This window comes from Coloeus monedula (genome assembly GCF_965178545.1).
Source record: "Coloeus monedula genome assembly, chromosome: 10".
Classification (NCBI taxonomy): Eukaryota; Metazoa; Chordata; class Aves; order Passeriformes; family Corvidae; genus Coloeus; species Coloeus monedula.
In genome coordinates, this window is record NC_138790.1 from 22,173,115 (window position 1) to 22,198,270 (window position 25,156).

Below are 25,156 nucleotides of genomic sequence, written 5' to 3' on the forward strand. Positions count from 1 at the left end.
TTTTCTGAGTTAGCCTGTTTCATTTTCCATGCTTTTAGGTGCTTTTAGCTCTAATTTGTGTTGTGTCCAGGTGCCACAGTTAGAGACGAATGGGTGGGGGAAGGAGAAACCCTCCATCAGTCCTGTCCCTGCACCCTTCTCGAGATGAAACTGTGGGGTCAGTGGCTTTTTACCAAGTCCTCCAACCTCCTTTTCAGATGGATGTCAAGTACCAGGGGGATACCTGGTGTCAGTTGAATGCCTTACCATCCTTGCCAGGACTGTGGTGGAAATGAAACAGGGAAAAACAGTATGTGAAAAAGGGAGGAAAATGGAAAGACTGAAAATGAAGGGGTGAGAGGAGGAGGGCAGTGAGGAGGCAGTAAGGGCTCGTAGGCCTTGGAAAGCTGGAGGCAAGCTGCTGTCAGACAATGCCACAGAAAGCCTTAACTTGTATTTTTAGGGACACTTGGGTTTATACTTTACTGCAAACAATGGGTTTGGGGGAGGAGAAGAGAAGTGACTGCTCTTCCTGCCACCTGCTCCACTAGGCTTTGTTTCACTTCTGTTTTCCTTTCTTGGTACCCACAGCATTTGCAGAATGAGAGGTGTTGGCATCCTCCCACCCCATCGCTCCTGGGACTTGCCCCAGCACAGCAGAGCGTTTCCAGGTGCCACATGAGCCAGGGAACCGTGTACCACCCATCTCCTGGAAATCTGCTTTATCCACTCAATTGCTTAATAGCAATTTACCAAGTTGGTAACCTCTTGTCATCCGGGACCAGGTTTGCTATATGTTGGAAGATTTTCCCTAAGTGTTTGTATTTCAAGTGGCTCTGGGCTCGGAGCAGAAGAGCAAGGACTGGGTAATCTAATCTGCATAAAATCATTCAGGAAAACAGGATGCTTATTTTGGAAGGACAGGTATAATTTTGACCTGTTCACTGAACTTTCAGAAGAGGAAATGGTTTGAGATTTCCTCAAAGGGATTTCAAGATGTCCAGGAACTTCAGGGGAGACCAAGATCTGCTTTTCTGTTGTCACTTGGGGTGTTTTTCACTTCTTCTTTCTGCCTTGTATTTTCACAGAACTGGGACACGTTCATGCTAAATCACAACATTGTGCATTGCTGATAATTTTGGCAGGTTTTTTAACTTCTAAAAGACTCTTCCCCCATCAGCATTTAAGACAGAGAATGACTCTCATTTATCATCAGCATAAGCCCTTTTGGGAGGGAAGGGACCATCGTTTCAGGGCACATTAATAGGCTGCTACAGATGGCATGTCCTGAGCAGGTGTAAGGAGCTTTTCCCAGGCTGCAAGTGCTGCTGAAATCTCTCATTCTTAACAACTATCATCCACGACCACAAAACCCAACTTGCTGTCAGGGGACAGCTTAGCTTGGCCATCATTCAGGTCACCTTAGTGGTGACTGATCTCCTTGCATGGTTTATATCTACAGCAAGGCAGTTTATCCCCTTTATATTTACATTTATCTTCAGGGTAGGTTTTATTTGCTGAGTTCCATTTCTTCCTGGCCCATCACATAAATGCTTTGAGAGCCAGCGAAGACAAGGAAAGATACTGCAACAGAAATTTATAGGAGTGCTTGTGTGTGGATAGGAACAAGATTTATTGAAACCTTTGGTTCTTCTTGATCTGGAAGGTACTGGGAACAGTAGCCTTCAGGGAATACTTCAGCTCAGCTCTTTCAGAGGCGGGTAGGAATTTGGAAATCTGGAGGAAGGAAACAAAATGTTAAAAGCTTAAAAAAAGAAGAATAGAAGAAAGAAAGAGACTTGTAGCACAGGTACCTAATCCAGTTCAGGTATTTGTGTGAGAAGTTTTGATGATGGCTCATTCTTTTGTCTGAAATTACTCATCTTCCTCCTTTGTTTGAAGCACTGGAGGCTCATGGCTTGTAGGCAGCAAGGATGAGTTGTGGCTTCTGCAGTCACCTCCTGTGCAGTCCTGGTGCTGCTGCCAGTGGCTTCTCAGTCACATCACTTGCTCCTGGTGTCGTGCCTCTAGAGGGTGATGACCTGAGTGGAGACAAGTTGGGCATTGGCGGGGGAGCAAAAACGGTCTGTCGCATTTGTTGCCCCACTGTGTAATCTTCTATTTTTGTATGACTGACTGAATGGCAGATGGACTTCAGGGGAGCAGGGATCTTCTCTGTCATGCCCTGAACAAAGGTTTTCTCCCTTAAGTCTCCAAGCACATCCAGAGGTTTAAGTTCATGGTCTTTCCTGTAAAAGGTGCCTTTGCTGTAAACATGCTCTGCTTCTCACAGTGCTGCTCCTGTCTGAGCAAATGCAGCCCTGGCATTTCATTATTCTCTGGGAGTCTCCCAGCTGCCTTCGCCCACCCAGGAGTCCCCCAGGTTCACCTCTTGCAGAAGCCGTGACTGTGAGGAGCACTAGGGCATCCCTGCCTCACCTCAGTCCTTCACCTGCATCGTGGGATGAGAGGAAATGGCTTCAAGTTGCACCAGGGGAAGTGTAGATTGGCTATTAGGGAAAATTTCTTCATGGAAAGAGTTGTCAGGCACTGGAACAGGCTGCCTAAGGAAGCAGTTGAGTCACCACCCCTGGAGGGGTTTAAAAGATGAGTAGATGTGGCGCTTGGGGTTGTGGTTTAGTGCTGGACTTGGCAGTGTAAGGTTTACAGTTGGACTCGTTGACCTTAAAGGTCTTTTCCAACCTAAACAATTCTGTGATTACTGAAACAACAACAACAACAAAAGAAGAGCCAAGCACATCTTATAGCTCCCTCTGGGAAATGTGATGTCTGTGGAAATATTAGAAACTAAATCCCAGGGTGATATTTCTGCAGCCAGTGTGTCCTGCTGAGCTACAGCTGTGGGAGGGATGAGAAATACCAGGCAATCTGACAAGTCAGTTTTCTGCTCCAAAGGCAAAGGGGCAGGTTACATTTGTGATGGTATTTGTACAGAAAAACACATCTGTCCGTGGGCTTTGGGTTATTTTTATGGGCATTAGAGAGGGGGTTGATCTTTTGCTCACACAGGCTGCTCATTACCACTCTGATGCTGGTCAGATAGTGGGTGATAGTAACTGAATTTTTTCTTTTATCCTTCGCATTTAAGGAAACCTTCCCCTGTTCTCTCATAAATGCTGGCAGCTCCCTGTGTGCTGATTGGAAACAGTCAGTGCTGCACTGGCAGAGCTGTCTGAGGCCAGGGTTGAAGCTGCAGAAGCCTGAGTCATTTCGTGAAGCAGATCAGCTTTTAATTACAATTTCTAGTGTGCTTTTTAAGCAGTCCTGTGGAAATGCTGTGTAGAAGCATTTGAATTAAAAACGTAAAGAAATTTGTTGACTTTTTTTTTCTTAAGTCTCCTGGGAAAACAAAAGCCCTTTGTGGCAGAAAAAAAAAATTAAGATTTTCTAGAGCACTGTTGTTTGAAGGTGCGAATCACGGCTCTGATGCGGGGTACGGGTGCGTGAGGAACAACTCCTGATATTCACTAACATGTTTCTACACTTAGGCAAGGCTTTGGAGGCTTTTTGCAGTATAGCATCACCCACTGCATCATCTTTATGGGGTAACTGCAGTACTATTTTACCCCTTTTACTGGGGGATAACATCGAGCAGCAAAGAGCCCAGTCTCTCACCCAAGGTCGAGTGCACTTGGTGGGGATCCAGGAATAGCACCCAGCTGCTTGGCTCGGCCTTGGCCTCGCATCCCAGGAAATTGCCTCACGCCACACATCCCTGGCTGTGCTTTCCATCCTTTCTTGGAGTTTAAGACTCTGCAGAGCACTTAAAAATCAGCATTAACTCAATCAAGGCTCCAATGTAAAGGAAATTTATGCACCCTGTTAAGTGTATACCAAAACTTACCCCTGGCTGTGGGGGTTTGAAGGAGTGGGCAAACTGACAGGTTGGGTTTATTTCCCTGGAAAAGTGCAGGGAGGTTTTCTCCTGTTCTTACATGTTGGTGGCTTCTACAAATCACCTTTGCCCACTCTGTTACAGGTGACCAGTCCCTGAATACCAAGCAGCATGAGCAAACTGGTGTTTTGTCTGATGGCCAGCTCTTGCTGAGGGGAAAGACCTTGAATGTGAAATAGCTTTTTAATGTGAATCTGCCTGTAACCTACTGGTGACTTTTAGTGCTTAGCAAACATTGATCCTGCTGGGAAAGGGTTAAAAGCCTGCGGTGGCCTGGGGGGAGTGGCATGTTGTCCTGGCTGTAGGGAATGGGATTTCTGGGTGGCCTGAGCTGTCTTTAGGTAGGAGCAGGTCTGGAGTTATGCTTCTAAAGCTGTATCTTACCAATTTCTTTCTCTTAGTACAGCTGAAGTTGCAGGTTTGTGGTGTGACTCAGTGCAGTGCCTGGCCTTGGTTCCTTCCTGGCGTGCCTACAGCATGGCATAGTCCGTGTGGATTAGCTGTGGATGAGGTGCCACACTGAGCTTTTCAGATTTCCACTAAGATCTTTATCCAGTGGAATAAAAGGCCATCACCCCCTGCCCATATGTGTTCTCTCTGCAAAGCTGCAGGCAGCCTTCGTGAGCTGCCCACGTTCCTGCAGGAAGCTTTTTGGGCTGCTTTGAGAGCTTTTTTGTCTGCTTTGTTTCACTTTGCAAATAACAGTGAGTAAAATCCATAGCCTTCAGTCAGTTCCTTCAAACTGTACAGCATCGATTTGTGTCTGTACATGTTATTGCTCTCTGAGTAGGGCCCTTAATGGCTGGAGAGCCCTCCCACATTGGTAACCACACCAGGCAGTGGCTGCAGTCCTGGAATTGCCAAACAGTGACGTGCTGTGCCAGTGCTGGGCTCTTCCCTCATGTCCCCAAGTGCTGAAGGTGGCAGGGACACTCGGTCCTTTCTGGCTTCCTCCCACTCATTCCTGAGCTGTACTGTTCCCATGTAATCCTTGGTACCAGCTTAACCTTCCTCTGCTTATCCCAAGTCCTCCTCCTCTTTTCCCTGCTTTCAAATTCCTGGCTAAAGCCTCTCTCTCTGCTGTGCTGCCTGTGGCAAGGCTGGATGGGGGTCATGCGTGGGGCTGAGGAGGCTCTTCTGGTTTTTGGGGTCTTTCAGGGCTCACTCCTTTCCTAGAGGAGCCCTTGCACCCCAGTTTCTCTGTTTTGTGGAGAAACGAGGACCAGTGAGGGGCCCTGGGTGTCCTGGGAGGAGGACCCTTTGCCATGCAAGGGCATCCCAGTGGTGCCATCAGATCTGTTTGGCAGGGAAGGCAGGGAAAGGCAGTGACCTGGCTGCCTTACTGCTTCATACAAAAGCTTTGCCTTGCCAGTGCAACGGTAGGAAATTCCTGCTTGAGAGAGGAGACTGGGAAATGGAGAAGCTGTAAAAGCAGCGCAGTTTAATCTGCTGATCGACGCCGTTGATCCCAGCCCACAAGGCTGGCTTAGAGGGTGAACCACAGAGGGGCTGTTCCGCAGCGGAGTCAAGAATCTCATCTTTATCCCAGACAAAGCAGCGAGTGCACATGTGACAGATGTAAATCAAATACAAGGGTGAAGGGGGCCTGCATGTCATTTCTCAGCCTCCCTTTTCCATTAAACAATTCTAAAATTTTGCTATTCTGTACCTGACTTGCTTGAAACATCGGACAACGTGAAAGCTTTGATGTCTCCCTGTGCAGCCAAATTTGTATGCATATCACAGAGGATTGCTCTAGGCATGGCTGGGTCTTTTAAATCAGTAGAACACAGGCACTGCAAAACGTTTATTGACTCCTGACAGTAAGTGACTCAGGGTAGGATGGGATGGACAGTAAGTTGTCAAGGCTGCTCAGGGCAGACAAAAACCCCAGAGGCGACTCTGGATGAAAGGGAGTGTGATGTCCATCTGCCTTCAAGTATGTGAGGTTTGAAATTGATATTTGAGCTGACATATATAGAGAAATGTGCAGCACAGGGTCTGCAGTATCTTGAGCTACAAAGTCATTGGGATTAGGGGAGCACCTCAGCGCTCCACAGCACAAGATACGGGGTTATTCATGTCATTCTTACACTCATTTTCCTCACGCTACGACCTCAGTCACCCAAGAGATATATGTGAGACTTTCTGGCAGCTGTGGTATTTTCTCCTAAGCCCCATAAAACGTAAGTACCTTTATCAGCTTGTTCTTGTTACTTCTACCACCCTGAGACAGGGACTTGGAGTCAGCTGGCAACTGATGAATGAGTGAAGCCTGAATGTATGAATTGGCTCAGGTGCCAGTCAGCCTTGCCACGTGGGCAGGAATCAAGGGGGTTAGATCTGTGTTGATCCAAGTGTTTGCAGGACTGGAAAGGCTCAAAGAGGGAGGCAGTGGAAGGGTTGTAAGGATGGTTTGCTTAGAAAGTGGTTCAAGGTGACTGGACATAAATCCTGGCTCATGGTGTGTAGGTTCAGCCATTACCAGCATTGGGACTGGACCTCAGAAGTCCCCAAATTTCTACTGGATTTGGGGTGTTGGGGTTGGTGCACAAATGAACCCAGTGGGTTTGTGTTCAGGCTCCTTTCTGCCAGCAGGGAGTCGTGGAGCAGGTGACAGAGGTGAGAGCCCCATTTGATAACCCCTGCTGAGGTGTCCAGAGAGATCCATGGTGGGATCTCATCCTGAGTCATCGTGTCTGCAGAGAAACAGGGCCATGGGGGACGTGGGGCAGCATGGACAGCTGTGCTGTGCTGTGAGCTGAGCTAAGAGTCCTGCCCTGCAGGTATGTGGAGAAACACAGGGAATGGGAAAAATATGGCTGGGAGAGCAGGCTGGGCTGCTCAGTCAGCTGGGGTGATTCGTGGGAACATGGGCACGGTTGGTTTGTGCCATTGGCAAGTCAATGAAATGCAATGGAATCCCTTCATGAAAAGCCATTGACAGCCATAGAGTTAAATTTCCTGAATTAAATGGTCGGGAAAACACCACAAATATTGGGCTTTCCTTTGTACTCAGTGTTCCTTATACAGGGACAGAAAAAAAGCACAAAACCCTCAACCAGCTTTAGATAACAGATGCCTCTGTGTTACCTGGCTCCCCTGTTGCTGTCTCCTGCCACCAGTGCTGTCCATCCCTGCTGCCAGAGAGGATGCCAAGCACTCAGGTTCACAGAAGGTGGTTCTCCCTTGCTGTTGTTGGTTGAAAAATCACCATGCACTTTACGTGCCACCTCCAAAATTGAATCTTGCTACTATAAAACTAGACCCGAAGTCAAGCATATGGCACTGCAGAGGTGTTTCCAGAAACTGCATTTCCATCACTGTGTGTAGTGTTTTTTCCGCAAGGGCCATTTTTTAAACTCGGTTTGCAAGACAGTTACTGATCTGGGGAATGGCTTAAAGAGCAGGTGGCACTTCAGATGTTGCAAAGCAATTGTTTATTGTGTGGCACAGATAAATGGGGTACCAAAAGCCTGAGGAGGCTGAGGGGTACCTGTGTCCATTAGTGTTCTGGGATGGATTGCCATGAGAAGCAGCCGCACACGTTTGCAGGCATTAAGCCCTGTCTGCCCTGCAGCAGGGAGCAGGTTAGGAACAATCTCTTTTGAAAGGAATTGTTTCTCTACAAGTACAGAAGAAATAGCAGCAGCTGCCAAAACACACAGTTTTGTGGAGACTGTGCTGGTGCCCCGAGCTCTGGACACAGCAGCTCGTTCTCATACTGAGCTTTTGCTCTGAAGTCATGAGCAGCCCCAGTCATTACAGAGAAGCTCCCTGGTGCCCTGGGATGCCTGTTCATGTGTCCTGTACAGAGCTAGCTTCACCTGTGATGGGAATTGGTGCTCTGAAGCTGCTGGACTTATCCCAGAGTTTGGGTTTGAATGTTGAAGCTGATGTGGTTCTGGCCATGGGTAAAGCCGTCGTGCCCTGGCACCATGCAGAAATGCTTGGCTGTGGGCTGCAGACAGCAAAAGCGCGTGGAACTCGGGATCTGCGTGGCGTTCTGCAGATGTGACAGCTCCCTGCTGCAGTCCAGACCTGGCCAGGTCTGTGATGGCCCCTGCCACACGTCAGGCAGCAGGGCTCTGGGGGGAAAGGTGCCAGCTGTGGGATAGCCTGGCCCATTGGAGAAGGCTGGGTCTTTCTTGGGCCACCCTCAAGAGCCAGGCATCTCCCTTGAGAGTACTGGGTGGTCCAGGCAGCACCGTTGCCTCCACAGCTCAGTGCTTGCCACTGGGAGGAACAACCTGGTGCCTCTATCAGAGATGTGGCCTGTGTGAAAGGGTGCCTTGTGGGTCTCCTAAAGGCAGATTTAATTTTAGTTATGAATACTGCAGTGTTGAATAGGCAGCGACATGAAACAGAAGCACAGTGGGGGTGTTAAGGGCTGGTAATAACATGGCTGTCATGAACTAATGTTGTTGGGAACAGGCTGTGCTGCCTCTTCTTAGCTGTGAAAATGTGCACTTGCAGAGGAGCTGGGGCAAAAGGAGAACAGGTTGTGTGTGAGAGGAAGGAGCACCCCAAGGCCTGGCTGCTGCCCTCCTTGCCTGGGGGGCTGCAGGTGATGGGCTGCTCCCCTTGGCAGAGACCCGTGGGGATTGCCCTGTGTTGGACCTGGGAATGCTGGGGCAGGGAGCAAAGCTCACAGAGGGCCTGGGGAGGCTGCATGGGGTTCAGTAGTAAATGATGGCATCCCTTTCTTTCATCCCACTGATACTCTTTTGAATCCTGCTGCCTTCAGTGTGGGACCAACTCAGTGAATATTTTCCTAAGACAGTGCTTGTCATTCTGGTTTTTATTATATATACGTCACTCTTTGTCAGGAACATCTTTCGCTCCTTAGTCCTTTGGTGCCTCAGGTTTCCATAGGCTGCTCCTAAATCCCATTTGCAGTGTATTTGCTGTGTGTTGATGATCTCCAGCTCTCTCTGCTCCCTGCAGTGGTGCTCAACCCACTCCTCTTCCAGCCTAGACTTGCTCACGTTGAGGCTTTGACCTCCCTTTCCCAAAGCAACGTTTGTTCCTGGGCTCTGGGAAAGCCCTGACAAATGCAGAAACACCTTGAAATCTGCTCTGCTGCAAGGCAAGGTTTGCTATGACCATGATGAGCAGACCTTCAAAAGCTGCATCTTCAAACACTTGTGGGCAAAATCTGTCACAGTCCTTGGTGTGACCGTGGAGGAGATACACAGCCTGGCATGGTCAGTGTGCTGGTGCTGAATGGTGCCACAGAGAGGGGGGACAGGCTTTCTAACCAGTGTTTTTCCCTGGGTGGAAATCAGAAGTGGAGCAGGCCACATCTAGAGGAATCATCTCCAGAAGCTTTTGGAAGGATTCAGGCTCTCTGATGCTGATTTTGGACAACTTAAGGCAATGGTTTTATCCATGGAAGAGGGAAACCTGGTTCTTCCTGATCTGGAGGGAGGAGTCTCCAGCCTCATTTGAACTACAGCAGGGATAGAGGATGGAATAAGTACAAGCACTGGCGTAAGGGATGTGTTTCCCTTATGTAGGGAATATAAGACTGTAGTCTTGCTCACCTGTATGCTGTAGTGCATGTTATTTCTGGAGATGAATAATATGCTAATTTAACAATTTAGTTTGTTAATCTAATAATCCTGCCTTCTGTACTTAACGTCAGAGCTATTGTGGAGCTGCATTAATGGAGTTGCAGCTCTCTGAGCTTGGATTGATACAGAGGACTGGAAACACTTCAGTCCGAAGGTCAGCTCTGGTGGGTCAGCACAGAGCATTAGCTTGGCCCTGTGCAATCAGAGGCTTCTGTGCTGAGAGCAGACTTAGACTTTTCCAAAGGGAAGCTCTGGTTGTTCAGTCCAAACTGATGTATTAATAAAAAAGCCCAGCTGAGAACAAACAAGCAAGCAAAAAAAAATTCCACTTTGTTTAGTTTATCTTTGAGTTTTCTAAATGTTTTTCAAGATTTTACTCTTCAAAAGCTTGGAAAAGATGACAGGTGTAAGGGGAGTAGTGGAATTTGTGTTTGTCCTGCTCAGTGAAGGTTGTCTGCTCTCCAGAAACAGCCCAAATGAAGGCAGCAGGGTGGGCAGAGGTGAAGATCCGTGCTCGAGTGAGCAACCAGTGTTCTGCAGGAGAGCTCAGGAGAGCAGAGGAGCAACCCTGGAGCCTCACCTGGCCACCAAGTGAGATGTCAAACACTGGATGCACCTTTTTTTGTTTTTCATAGGTTTGCCATTTCTGGTGTCAAAGCCTTGGAGTTTCAGGTGTGCCATGTTTATTGGAGGATGATGTTTACAGAGCGTCGAAGTGCGGGGGAACAGTCTGGGTGGTTTAAGTGGAGTTTGCCCCAAGTCGAAAGGAACTGCAATAAGTCAGTCATGTCCTTTGGTGCCTTGAGGCAGTGGGATCACTTTGAAGCTTTGCAAAGCTGTTTTTAAACCCAGGAAATGATGGAGAGATAGAAGGGTGTGGAGGGAAAGAAGGACACTGCCATTGTGGTCACACTGCTTCTCTCAAAAAGCTCCCGCTGCAGTAAAGCAGAGAGATGGGGCTGAATTCCTGGGCAGGGTAAGGACTGGTCCCCAGGTGGTGTTCTGTGTCCCCACTGGCTTGAAATCTCACTCCCAGTACTGGAGTCAAGTGCAGGCAGCAACAATAAGGTTTGGCCCATGATTGCTCTATTTTAATCAAAGAGATATCTTACTCTTTGTTAAAATAAACATTTTCCCCATCCTGTTTCATGACTCAATTTTTCTGATGCTGGCCTGCTATGCAGAGTATCCAATGTTTTAATTACCTTCTGAGATACATGGATTTATTTCAGATGTATTTGAAGAGATCTGTAAACCAAGTGCAAAGCTCGTGTATGTCATTTTTAGCCAGCTTGTTTTGGAGATTGCTGAATTTTCACACTAGAATAAGCCTATTTTTTACATCAATAAGTATTTTCGCCCCTCAGACTACTTGGAGAGGGGATTTTGGCACCCTCAAGATTGCTTTCAATGGGAAACCAAGTACATAAATGTGCCTATACTCTGTAAAAGCTGAGAACAAATCATGCCAGGTGCTATAAAATGGTCTAATGTACAGCAGGATAGCAGTTCAGATTCACGGCTCCTGTTGGAAGGCAAAGCTCCTTCTCCCAGGAAAAATTGGATGCAGTTTTCGGTGCATTAGTGCTAAAGTGCCTTCATGCTAAAAATCTTGGACCGAGTCCCTGGATTACCTTTAACTACCGGAAAACAAGGAACTGGCAGGACCTAGACCATAGACCTGTGTGAAGTTCTGGCTCATCCCAGGAGATCCTGGCTGCAGAAGGTCTTGAATGCTGAAACAGTGTCTGGAGGAGATGGGACTCACCAGTGAACACCTTGAATGGTGCCTGTGCAGAAGTAGGGGCTGGGCAAAGAGTTTCTCATAGCACTTATCAAAAATTAACACAGAGAAGTGAGCTGGTGACTTCTAACCTGGTAAAATCTCCAGTGTCCTGTGCCATTCCTGTTGTAGGAGGAATATGCAGGATGTGGTGGTGCTGAGGATGTCTGATGGCTGGGTTTGGAGGCAGGAGTTGGACAGTAGAAAGGTTGGTTGTTGGGCTGCTGGCACCAGGCTCAGTATTTTAACTGCAACAGAAATGTAATGGAAGAAATTTACTTGGGAGGTTTCTCTGCTGCCAAAGTGGTAATATTTGGACTTCCATGAGACTTTTTGTTGTTTGTCTCAGTTCACTGAGATTCTCTGTGAGACACAGCGTTCCTCAGTGGTGAGGGCTGGCGTTGTGGTCTGGTCCCAGCAGGGCTGTTCCTGTTGAAATTTCAGCAGTGCCTTGCAAGAGCGCCCTGATCCCACTCATTTTAATATTTACATGCAGCATGAGTAAGGGCAGTGCAAAATGGTTGGATTATAAGTGTTTTGCTTTAAAGTATCAGACATACAACATGGTTACTCCCCTAAGTGCCTGCAGTGGGAATTTTGTATGCACAGGGTGCTGGAGGCTGCGTATCCAGGCTGGGAAGTGTAAGAGATGTTGCTCTGCCTGGCAGAAGGAAATGGGTGCTCTGCATTTCTCAAGAAAGTGACAATTCTGGTTGTGTCCTACTGGCTGCAGCAGGTGGTGGGCCACTTATTTTGTTGGATGAATAAAAGCCGACAGCACAAGTTAAGTAAATATGATGGAATACATTTGTGGGTACAGAAATTGCAGATTTTGCTTAGAGGTGAAATCCATCCTTGTGCTAGGAAAATTTTAAAAAGCAACAATCAATCATCCTCTTTCTGTCCTTAAAATGTGGACTTGAATTTTGGGCCAAGATATGAAGTTGTTGTCTAAAAAGGCTGATATTGAGCCCAGGGTTTATTTATTTAGTAAATATAATGCCTGATTGCATCAATTGATGTTTAAAAGCATTTACCAATGTTCTCTGGTCCGTTACACTTTATGGAGTGTGAGGACCACAACCTTTGAAGAAAAAAACTCGTGATGCTTGCTTCATTTGTAGACATTAGTCTTAATACTTGACATTATCAAGTTAGTGACAGTTGATATAACGTTTTGAGAGTAATTAGGAGCATGAATTTATGCTCAGGTGGATGTTTAATTAAAAATTGTGGCAGCTTTGAAGATCATGCTTGAATAATCCTGAGGCTGAAATGTGCGTTTGTACCCAAGCGAACCTTGACAGCAAATCTGGAGAGGGGGAAATGCTTTAGTAGCTCAGATTTCCTCCTGTATGTTTTATGCCATCAGTGTCTGTAACACTGCTGAATTCACGAAGAGCCAGAGGCAGAACCTGCTGTGGGACAAGAGCAGGGAGATGTTGGAGGATGTTTGTGTGTTCGAGGCCTCTAGGAGCTGTACCCCAGGTGGTGCTGGCAGTGCTCCTTGAAGCCATGCAGTGCTGACTGTGAACAGCCAACATGGGGGTGACCAAAGTCCTCCTGGAGAGCTCTTCCTTCCTCTCCTTGGGTTTCTGGAGGTTCACCCCACGTGAGTGGGGAGGGAGCGCTGGGAAAACCCATGGTTACATCCAAAGCAAAGGCGGTGTCGTGCAGGAGTTTGAGCCCTGCAGCAGGATGGGGATGGTGGTGGGATGGTGGGATGTGGTGGAAGGTTGGGCTCAGGGAATGATCCTGGTTCTCGTGCACCTCTTGCCCTTCTGTGCGAGCATCTGGAAGCAGCTCACCACCAACAAACGGGAAAATCCTGAACAATAGGAGATCAAGAGGGTGGGAAGACAAAGTGTTACAGATTGCTGAGGAGCACATCTGCTCCTTTCCCACAGCAGACAGGTGACTAAAGGCAGGCAGGAGGTGAGGAGGGCGAATGGAGCAAGGGTGGCTCAATGATGGCTGTTTCCTGCCAGCTACCTTTGCTCCTGTCACCAAAAATATTGCTGGTCTGAAGCCTACGAGTGACTGTTTTACCCAGGAAAGGTCCCATCCTCCTGAGGGCTTTGCCTTCGGGCACCTTCTCCAGCATGTCCCTGGGGGCACCAAAATGGAGGACTTTTGAAAAAGTGGAGATTTTCTCTTGAACTTCAACACTTCTTGCCTGTTTTGACCCACATCTTTGGTGTCGAGGAGGCAGAGTTGAGCAGGGGAGCAGGAATAAGGCTCAGTCTTAGTGTGGTTTTTGAGTGGAGGGCACTGCTGTGGTGATGGTTTAAAGGAAAAATCCAAGTTTTTATGGGTGAAGGATGCGCAGGAGGTAAAAGCATCACAACAGGGGCTTTTTGGTGCTTTTCTTATCCTCATACCCCAATCCTCTTTTGTAGCTTTCTTACAGCAGCACAGATTAACACTGGAAAACTTAACACTTGACATTAATTAATTCCCAATTTCAGCTTGCCTTGGCTTTGGCACAGGTGGCTCCACTTCCTGATCCAACTGGATACTTTGGAGAGACTGCAGGGGCATGGGTGCTTCTAATCTTGCTTCCAGGCTTTGGGCACAGGCACTGGAATCTGTGTGGCCAAGGTGCCAGAGGCGGCTGGTGGCTGACGCTGTGAGAGGGCTTTGCTGCTGCCGTGACGTCTTTTAATGGGTACAGGTTGGATGTTGATTTAATTCCTCTGTTATATTTCTCACTTCCAGTTCTCGGTGTCTTCCTTCAGCCTCTCTGTATCCTTATTGCAAATTTAAGAGCATCTGCAGTAGGGTAAAAATCCACTGGGTTTTCTAAACTATTTATGAAGGTTTCACAGCAAGTCTCAGTGCTGAGCAGTAGGTTGAATTAAAAGGGACGGTTGGCTGGTGAGGAGATGCCTGTTTTCCCTGGATGGCTTCATCTGCCAGGGTGAAGCTCTACAATCCATCGTCATGAACAAACTGTAGAACAAAAAAACCTTTGCTACAGTATCCCAGGGTGAACACTTATTGGTTCTACTCCACCTGATTTTTGCGTGACTAAGTGCCCCTCATGGCTTACATTAACATATGTTTCTGAGTGGTTTATTTTGTTTTGGTAAATGCTTACACGATATTAAATTCTTACCATTGTCTGTAAATATTTGGGAGGTGTGGAAGGAGGCAGCAGATTCCTGGGAGAAGGATGCTGTGGACACATAGGGATCCATTTCTCCTTGGCTGGTACTGAGGGAAGCAGCAGCACTTCACCACGGCAAGGCTGGGGCATTTCCTTAAAATATAAAATGAGGTGGTGATGCATCAGATGAAGGCAGGTATAACTCCTAAATCCATGGTTTGAAATGCCCCAGCTTGCTTCCCCCTCCTCCTCCTCCAGTTCACAGGAGATGGGGCGTGCCATGGTCCAAGTGTTTACCCTGCTGGTACTCTGTGGGCTTTAATTAAAGTGTCAGTACACGTGGGGACTTCCTGGGCAAGCCAGCAAGGATGAATTTAGGAAGAGGAGGATTTGTTTCTGCAGATCATGCTGTCTAAATAGATGGTGTCTAGCGACGTGCCCCTCCTTCCCGACAGCCGCATCCAGGGGATGCTTCAGCCGCTGCCCGGGGCTGCTGGGCTGTGCTTGGTTCTGTTCCTTTTTATGTTGCACATATTTTAAAATAAAGCTCTTTTTCCGCTGTTAGAACATGCAGTTGCTCAGGACATATAAATTGTGTTAATAAATGAGCGAGGCGCCCTGGTGGGTGAATTGGCTTCCTGGTGAAGTCATAAATTTGGAGAGGATGATGCTGCCTTGCTCCACAGCCGGCGCGTGGGTTTGCTTCCTAGCGCCGTGCCTGGAAACCTGAGGGACCAGGCAGAGGTTCCCATGTCTGGTAATTTAGGGTTCTTGAGCTGAGATGGTGTGAAAGACCATCTCCAGCCTGCAGGAGGGCTGGGAGACCTGACACAAACCCCAGCTCATCGTGTACGCTGGTGTGGAGGCAGGAGAAGCCTGCAATTTAGGAAAAGCTTCTATTTTTCCCTGTTTGTACCATGCTGCAGCTTGACCCCTTTCCACCTCTGCTCCTGGTTGTGTCGTTGCTGTGTTAATTACCAATGCTGCAGGGCAGGAGCTGCCATTCTCTCTGTGTCTTCATATCTCACATGATGGGGCCTAGGGCAGCTCCCAGGGTAAATAGGGATGGAAACTGGGAGGTAGGGGTGCTTACCTTTGCCTGCCAGCTCTCCTGTTTGGATCAGCATTTGCTGGCTTTCCTGGAGGAAAAGCATATTTTCCTCAGACTGCCTGGTTTGGAAGCAGAGCACATGTCCTCCAGTTGGGGGTGGGAATGATTTGATATGAACAATTTGGATATGATGTTGGGTGATTCGTTTCTCGGGAATGGAGGAAAGGCTGGGAATTGCTTTGCTTGATAGCAGTTGTGTTGGTTTTAAGACCTCATAAATAGTTGGAGCTCTTTTATATTTTCACCATCTCTCCCAGGCATTTTCCCATTAGGATTAATGTAGTCGAGCACTGTGCAACAAACAGTTCATTGCAGTGGTTTGCTGATTTTTTCAGTTGCTGAAAATTTAAAAAACCTCTCCAGCCTGCTAACCAAGGCTTTCAGAAAATGAATAAATTACTGGTCAGAGTGAATATGGTACCCTGCAGGCCAGGGGTCCCGGTGTGTCCCCAGGTCCATGAGAGCTGGGATGAGACACAAGTGGACTGAAGGCAGTGTGGGTATCCCAGCCAGCACATTCCCATCAGCTCAGCTCCAGCAGCCCATTTCCAGCCGAGTCATGCTCTGTGCTCAGGAGAGGCCCTGAGCTGGTTTTTGTGCATGGCTGAGCATTAAAGGGTATTTCCAGCACTTGTTTGCCAGGAAAATACAGCACTGAAGGCCCTGTACTAATTAATTGTAATGGCAGGAGGAAAGGGAGGGAATTGCTTTCCCATCATAGCTGCTGTGAAGATGCTCTTGAAAAAGCAACAAATAATGTGTGGATGCTGCCAGGGCGAGGAGATTGTTTAAGGATATTGTTCACTGCGAGGAAAACACTGTCACTGAGCAAAACCAAACAAACTTCTCCCTTTTATTTTGCAGGGTCGTCATGTTAAAACAGGCCAGCTTGCTGCTATTAAGGTTATGGACGTCACCGGGGTAATGTATCCTCCTCCTCCTCCTGCATCCTTAAATTACAGATAAGGGGAGAAAGGGGAAGGGGTGTGATAATGTGTGGGGGTGGGTGGAAAACTGATGTTCCTGGGAAGTAAATTGCCTTTGTCTTAACATGATATGTGCCATTAAGAGGTTTTAGTTTTAATAAATACTTGAGAAAAAAAAAAATCTGAAAGAGATTTGGAGACTGAGTACTTTCACACTGAAACAAAGCAACATCCAGTTCCAGCCGTGGCTCTTTTAAATGCCTTAATAAATTCTGAAGAAAATCATAGAATTTGGGTTTGGAAGGGATCTTAAAAATCCAGTTCCAACCCCCTGCCATGGGCAGGGACACCTTCCACTATCCCAGGTTGCTCCAAGCCTCGTCCAGCCTGGCCTTGGACACTTCCAGGGATGGGGCAGCCACAGCTTCTCTGGGCAACCTGTGCCAGGGCCTCGCCACCCTCGCAGGGGAGAATTTCTTGCCAATATTCCATTTAACCCTGCCCCCTGCCAGTTTGAAGCCATTCCCCCTTGTCCTGTTGCACATGACCTTGTCAAAAGTAGCAACAGGATTGTGTATTCATAACTCATTTTTGTTTCTCTGCATCCATGATTTTCACTGAAGAGCTTTTGTTCACCAAAACTACGTTGCAATTATTGTCATGAATAACTTCACAAGGCAAGTTGAATAATTCCTGTGCATCGTACTGATAAAGAGGAAAAAAACGACACCACCCTGGTCTCAAAGGTGGCTCTTTCGAAACTTATGTCAGAATGAGAGAACCAAGAATTTACCAATTATTAAATGAATAACAAAATTGAGGGTAAGACTAGTTTCACCACTTCCCAGTTGCCACAAAAGAAAAACTGAGTTGCTATGATCCCTAAAACCCTAAACAGATACATTTAGGAGCGTGGCATGAAGATGCTTTTTCTTGAATAATTTTTTTCTAAGTGCAGTACTACCCCTGCCAAAGTTCCTGCACTGGAAACAATTCCAGGCTTGGGAGTAAGAATGTGGTATTTTGTGTTTTGTTTTGTTTTGTTTTGTTTTTTTAACTGGAATAACACATTTCAAAATTAGGACTTGATCACAATCTACCCACCTTAATTTTTGAGTTAATGTTTTAAATTAGCTTTCAGGAGCTCAGCACATACAGAAAAGACTCTCTGTGAAAGCAGTCAGCTGGCCTTGGGAATCTGTTTTGAAATACCTTAGATGCTGTGGTGTGGTATTAATATCTATGGGACCTTCATCCAGGTTATTTTTGGTGCTAACAGGTGAAATGATGTGTGGAAATAAGTCTGTAAATGTGAATGAGATTTGTTCCTGTTTACTTGCAGTATCTACAAGTGCCATTTGTCTTGTTCCCGTGGGAAGCAGGCTCTAAGGGAATAGGCAGACCCACCAAGCATAAACCCATGACATAAATAGCAGTGAAATTCCCATGGGATGAAGTCTGATGTTAGAATGAATTTTAGCTGAGAAATCAAAATATTACTCTGAGGCCAAACACAGGCTTACATTTGAATCCTCACTTAATTCAGTGGTTTGAAAACACCATTGCTTCCAAGGAAAGATATTGGAGGAAAGTACCTGAAATCTGATCCCGACCAGTAATAATTTCATACACATCTTTAAGTAGATGTCCCTGATCTAAAACTTCTCCTTGGCAAAGCTGGCCCTCATTTCTGAATGTGGAAGGTGTAAATCAGGTATTTGTCATGGGATGTGGTTTTTGGATATTTAATTATTTTCCCCTTAGGTTGCTTTTAGGCAGGGAAGGCATGTTCAGGGCAGGACCAGGCTCAGGCAGGATGGGCAGTGACCACGGTGCTGGCAGTGCAAACCTGTGCCATGGTGTGCCAGTTTAGACAAATTTGGAGGGAAATATCCTCTGATAGAAGGCAGGTTACAACCAGCCCTCCCCCACCAGGTTTGGGAAAAAAGAAATTTTCCTCGGAGGAAAATGAAAGAGATAGAAAACTATTTATTTAACAGGCACACAGGAAAAGTGTAATAACACTAAATAATGAAACCTCTCGCTGTGGAGAGAAACCTGGGAAGATTTCAGAGTCCTTCTGTAGGTGTGGTCTCTCTCCTCCTCCTCGGAGCTGGGTGGGTGTGGGCCCACCTCCAGGGCCTCGGTGGAAAATTCTCCCGATGTGTTCTGATGTTCAAACAGTCCGGAAGAGAAGAAGGGAAAAGCCAAAGTCCCAGGAAACCAAAGTTCAACTCTCGGTCTTCCTCCGGAGAAGAGGAGCTGAAAGCTGGCTGTAAAGCAAGAAGGGTGCTTCCTCTGCTCTTGCTGCTGCAGCAGGAGAGGAGTGTGTGTCTGTGTCCTTGAACAACCATTTTTGAAAAGTTCACTCGGTTTTTTCCTCTCCCCCCTCTCAGGCTCAGTTTAAAGGCACAGAAAGGCACAGAATTAATTTCCGGGCATAGAGCAGCGATAGGGGATACAACATCATAAAGTCACCCCAAGACCCATGGTAAGGGCTGCTTGTGCCTCATAGCTCATGGTGCTGGAGGCACTTCCAGAGCCATGTCTTCCAGCCACTGCAGGAATGGTCCTGGGTATTGCTTCTGGAGGAGTTTCTAAAACTGGTCCCTGCATTGTGCCTACAGCCATGCTTGGCACCTGATCCAGGCTCAGTGCAAAGGCTGCTGCTGAAAACCCAAACTCACTCCTTCACCTCCTCCTCACACACAATTTCAGTGCTTCATTTGATCCTGACCTTCCATCCCACCTGTTTTTCCAGGATATCTCTGTTGACAGTGTCTCTTTCAGAAGTCAGCAGAGAACAGAATTAGTGTGGCCATCTGCAGCTTTTGGAGTGTAAAGCCCAGGCTGGATGGGACTTTGAGAAACCTGGTCTAGTGGAAGGTGTCCCTGCCCATAGTGGGGAGGTGGAACTAGATGATCTTTAAGGTCTCTTCCAACCCAAACCATGGTGATTCTGTGTTCAGTGAGCTCCCAGAGCAGCGTCTCATCCTGACCATGTGCCTTACACTAAATCTGGACAGGCTCGTGACAACGATGCTTTGTTTAACTCATCCCCACTCTTGCTAATTGTCTGTTAGGGAAGATTGCAGAATAGAGGCCCTCAAATTACAGCACTTCATCAGTTTGGGCAGCTGCTATCTCTGAATTAAGAGTTCAGATCTGTTTTTGAGGGGCTGGTCCTGCTGTGTGCTGCATGACCTACTTCCAGCAATGGATGCAACAGAATTGATTGATGGAGGCAAAGTGTGGCAGCAAAGCCTGGCCTGTGGCTTTTGTTGGGTTTGGGATTGGAGTATTTGCAGCAGCTTACTGTGATGGTTCCATTTTCTTCCCTCCCTCGCTGGATTTGCTGGGGATGATTGATCTCAGTAGGCCTGCTTGGAGCAGGAGCCTGGGCCAGAGCCCCCGAGCCTGGCCATGCAGACACGTCCTCAGGTGCCATCCACAGCTCTGATGCTTTGGAGGTGTTTTCCCCCCATTTTGAGTTCTTCAACTTGAAGACAGAGTTAAAATAAAACTGTAGACCAAGTATCCCTCTGCCCTCCCTTCATTTTTTCCTAGAGAGCCAGGAATGAATTGAGGGATGACTGAAAAGCTGGCTGGGTGCTCAGAGAGCTGGAGGGATTTTGTGCTGAGTGCTGCTCCTTGCTCCCGGCACTGTTGAGCATCCAGCTGCTTTTTAGTTGTTGCAAAGGGCTTCAATTAAAAAAATCACCTCTGTGGCCTGATAAACTTCATGTTACATTCCTTGGTTTCCTGGACAGATGAAAACGAGCAAAGTTGTGTTGACTTGAAGAAAAGAGGTGATAAAGGTTCTTCCAGAATAGTCCCCTGGTTTTCTTTGTAATGTTTGAGTCTGTTCCTCCTCCTCTTTTGTGCTTATACCCTCTGTGCTCTTACCAAAAATAAAACTGGAGGTTGTTTATGCAAGATCCATCCAGATATTTCTTGTACTTGTTCCTCCTATCCTCACCTTTGCTGTTCTTCCCTGAATGGAGGAGCGTAGTCACTAAATCACTTCCCATGGTATTTTGGGAAGAAAGACATGTTTCTGTCCATGTTGTGTGACACCTGGTCAGGGGGCACTGCTCCTCGAGAAGAGCTGCTCCTGCAGCTGTGCTGCTCTGTGGGTGTCTTGTCCTTTGCCCATCTGAAAAACTGAGGTCAAGAGAGGCAGGTGAGGGACACGAGGGGAATAAAGGAGGATAAAGAGCAAACAGCCCTTCTGGTCCTTTATAATAAAGCTCACTGACATCAAGGTGCTAAGTGCTGCCTGTGGAAATACAGCAGGCTGGAATTCGGTCAGCTTAAAATAAAACCAGGGCACGTTTGATGGGTCTGAGAACAAAGAGGTGGGATATCAAAACAGGAATTGGTGTGGCTCCTCTGTCTCAGCTGCTTCAGCTAATGCCACTTTGCAGATGGGACAGAGAGGGGCTGGGACAGCCCATAGGAATGGTACTTGTTACCAGGACTGAGTTAGTCTGATGGAGTTTGTGGACAGGCAGCACCTGCCTGCTCCCAATGTGGTGCCACCCCACCACCAGCAACTCCTGGTTTCTCCAGAGGTCTTGTGCTCCTTCTGTGGTGGGCAGGAGTGATGTGCCAGAGGGCTGGGAGCACAGGAGCACTTCTGCCATGCAGTGGTTTCTAAAAGAACACCTTGGGCCTCTGGTGTGTCTGTGAGGGTGTGTGATGCATCACTGGGGTAATGCAGGTATGGTTGAGCCTCACAGCAACATTAGACTCCAGTCCAGCTCTCAGGCTCCCAGGATCTGCTGCAAAGTGGCTGTAAAAAATGGTGCAAAAAAGCTGTGAGAGTTTGATCAGGAATGGGGTGCTTGGAGGTTCACCCACATACAAAGACAACTTGGACCCTGTGAAGTGCCATCTCCTAATGCCTTTGGTTTTGTTTTTCTTTTCTTTTCACCTCATCCCAGGATGAAGAGGAAGAGATCAAACAAGAAATTAACATGCTGAAGAAGTATTCTCACCACCGAAATATTGCTACGTATTATGGTGCTTTTATTAAAAAGAACCCACCAGGAATGGATGATCAGCTCTGGGTAAGTTGCTTTCTTCTCTTTAAAATAACTGGGATTTGATACAGATTATTTACTCTGAATTGTCCTCTTACCAGCACCCAACTTACACAAAACCCCTTATTTTGCATCCATCTTTTTCAAAGTTATGCCTTTGAAGAGGCTCTTGCTGCACTGCAAAACACTTCTCCATTTTGCCATAAAATCTTCGCAGGCTGATTGTAAACCCATTTTTATTCTTTGTTACAATATTCAGATGAAAATCATTCCATCCTCTGGCAGTTGGAGGGAGCCGGGAGCTTTGCTGGGAAGACGGAAGCTGAGGGGGGATGCTGCGTGGTTCCTGGCAGCTGTTGGTGCTGCCCCCTGTGCTTCGTGTTTTCATGGAGTCTGTGCAGGCAGATAAAGAGGAGGGGAACAGCGAGGAGAGGTCAGGGAAGTCTGTGGCTGCTCAGCCACTTCCGTGGAGACGCCTGACTTTGCTGAAGGGCACCAAGCTGCTTTGTGTCTCCGTAAATCCTCAGCTGCCTCCTCCCGCTGCTTCCCTTGTCAGGGCCTTCTTGGGTATTAATTCAGCATTCCCAGAGCAGGGAGTATGGAGTTTAAATCCGCTCTATCCTTGGGGAGAGACAGAGCATCAGAGCCCACTCCCTTTGGCAGCAGCTGGTGCTCAGGGGCCGGGCAGGGCAGTGACACCGCAGATCGGGGCTCTGGCCGTTGCTGTAAATTTAATTAAAGTTGTGCTGTGTTCTGAGCTTGGCTGTGCTGGTTGGAGTCTCTGGAGCAGCAGCCTGCAGTGCCCGTGGCCATCAGAGCAGCAGCGTAGGACCCTGCTTTCCTTAGAGCTCCATTGAAGAGAAGGCTACGTTGGAATTATCATCAGTACAATGACCTGGATGTTGTCCTGTGGTCAAAAAAGTCTTTATTTCCTCACAGTCCTGTAAATCCAGTCAGTTCTTCCTTAGCCATGTGTGGTTTCCAAAGCTTTTCTGTGCCCGAGCAAGGTTGCTACAGCATAAATTTTCAGGAGTAACAAATATCCATGGTTCACCTGGGAGACCATGGAGGTGCTGAAGAGCAGCAGCACCCTTTTCCCTGTAGTTTCTGTACTACATAGGCTTTATTTTAGCAAAACATTTAGTGACTTCAGCTGTTTGCCCTTGTAACCACATGCCAGAGCATCCAGTGGGAAGTGGAGGGATTCAGAGGACATTCCCCCCAGGAGAAAACTGGAGTTAATGGACTTCTGTGCTTTTTTGTTCCCCAAGACTTTCTGGTACACTGAATTATTGGGAAGGCTTTGGGGGCTTGGACTCCAGGAGCGTTCGTAGCCTGGGTGTTCAGGGTATTTTTGGTGGGAACTCGTAAAAAACATGTTCTTTGCAGCTGGCCTGGGATTCAGTGAGGCGAAAGCTGTCAGGCTGAGAAATGCTTTTTCATCCCAAGAAATTCCATTTGGCTTTGGCTGGTTTATAGGTTTTTTTTTTTATTTTAACTGAAATATTAAAACAACCCACAATGTTCCTCCTTGTGCTGCAGGAGTGCCTGGAGGGGAAAAAACCCCACCAGCTGTGTGCCAAGTCCCCCAGTAATGAGAGGAGCCTTCCCTGGTGCTGGCCTCTGCTCAGTGGCTTTACTCTGGTTGGGTCTGGGGTTTGTGTCCTCTGGCCAGGCCAAGAGGGTTTGGTTTGGTTTGGTTTGGTTTCTTTCCTCCAGCTCCGGTACAAAGGGCTCTTGGCATACACAAGTGTTAGTAAAAGAACAGCCCAAACTTTCAAAAAGAAAAGCTCACTAGAGAACTCCTTGGATTAAGAGGCATGGCATGCAGAATGATGGTGTGGAGCTGTGTCAGGGGAGGGTTGGGTTGGCTGTCAGGAAAAGGTTCTTCCCCCAGAGGGTGGTCAGGCACTGAACAGGCTCCCCAGGGAAGTGGTCACAGCACCAAGCCTGCCAGAATTCAGGAAGTGTTTGAAGAAAGCTCTCGGGCACAGGGTGGGATTCTGGAGGTTTTCCTGTGCAGGACCAGGAGCTGGACTCAATGATCCTTATGGGATCCCTTCCAACTCAAGAAACTCTAGGATTCTTCCATCAATCCCCATCACCATGGTATAGCAGAGGAGGCTGTATGTGCTGTATCACCTTCATATACCCCAAGTCAGGGGGAGAAGGTGGTCATCATCCAGCTGTGCTGCTTGTTCTTGCCCCCAGGAAAGGTAGACTAGATAATCTGAATTCTCTACCAGACTGCTACCTCTCCTCTCAGTTTGGGGCCTTTCAAAACCTGCTTTTCTTGCACAGGGGTGTGAGTAGTTTTTTAAGTCCATGCCCAGTGTTGGGACTGGTGGAGCTATTCCTAGGAAAGCTCCCCAGCCCTGGAGGAGAGGTGTGCTGGTGCCACTGTGTTAAATAGGTGCTGTTTCAGGATCTGATTGAATTAGGACTCGTGTGAACTCTATCAGTCTTGCCTCACAGATAAAGGCTTGTTTATTTTTCATTGGCTCTTTGTTGAAATAAAACGGTTTCTGATAATGCCCAAGTAATTCTTTTTATCGACACTCGGGAGGCTGATACGGAAATAAAAAATAGGGAACTCTTTCAGTGGAGATTAAGATCTCTCGGAAACGTGGCAGGCTTCCGACATGAAGTATTGTTGGTGCTGCTGCTCCATTCCACAGCAGCCACTTGCCCTGAAAGATGAGCTCAAGCTCACTAAACAACCCTGTTTTCAGAAATTAAAGAGCTGTGCAGAGGGTGTTTTAGCAGATGTATCACAAATCTGCTATGTTAGGCAAAAAAAAAAAAAAGGAAGCAAAAGTCATAGGGACAACCTTTATGGAACATTTAAAAAGAAATTTAAAAATATGGGGAGGTTTATTCTTATGTTGGATAATGTGTTGTGTTCTGAGGTGCTGTGGGTCTTTGTGAGGGTTTGTGCCTCTCACTAGCTGAGCTGAGGAGGTCCTGCTCTGGTGCAAGGGGACAGGGAAACTGGGATGATTTCCAGGGGATATGAGGACCCAGATAATCAGTTAACTGCTGCTTCTCAGAGTTAAACTCATTAAATTCCCCTTGCTCATCTCAAATCTACGCTATGGGACACCAGGGTGTGCCTAACCCAGGGGGGCTGTTTTTTAAAATGGTGGGAGATGAGGCATTCATTAGGAAGTGTGAACTGGATGGGGGAGGAGACCCCATCCCGAAGGACCCTTGCCCTGAGGACTGCTGGAAGCTGCAGACACTGTGCTTCCCATACACTGTGCCCATGTGCAGGGTCACGGAGGTGCCACTCAGCTGGACACTGGTCGTCTGCCCTTGCTGTCCACTGTGCACTGAAACCATGGACAGAGCAGCCCCCTCCCAACACAGGCAGCAGGCACAGGGGCTGTGCAGAGTGTGGGGGCTGAGCAATGGCTGGCAGCAACCCAGAGCCCACTCAGGGCAGGGCAGAGCCCAGCGCGGTCCCCAGGGCGAGCGGCACTGGCTGCGATGGATGGGCTGCCATGGCAACCTTGCCCGTGGCCACATCTGTCACCAAGGGGGACAAATTGCTAATAGGCAGGTTGCCAGATACCCACGTGGTGGGAGTGGCCTCCAGGGTGTCCTCTGCAGCAGATAATCTGGGGCAATGTGGGGGGAAAAGGAATGAGGGTGATTTGGGAACAGCCCCTCAGTCAGGGTGGCACCACTGCAGCCGTGCAATGCTCAGGG

The 25,156-nt window shown here is 47.6% G+C and overlaps 1 protein-coding gene across 3 annotated transcripts in view; it reads left to right on the plus strand.

Moving 5' to 3' along the window:
- The window catches only part of TNIK (TRAF2 and NCK interacting kinase), a 151,460-nt gene that overhangs the window by 62,194 nt on the left and 64,110 nt on the right, over positions 1–25,156 (plus strand). For all 3 annotated transcript variants that reach the window (XM_082288219.1, XM_082288221.1, XM_082288220.1), the window contains exons 3-4: positions 16,339–16,395; positions 21,347–21,472. In XM_082288219.1, coding sequence (XP_082144345.1) covers positions 16,339–16,395; positions 21,347–21,472 — 183 coding nt within the window. The remainder of the gene's footprint in view (positions 1–16,338; positions 16,396–21,346; positions 21,473–25,156) is intronic.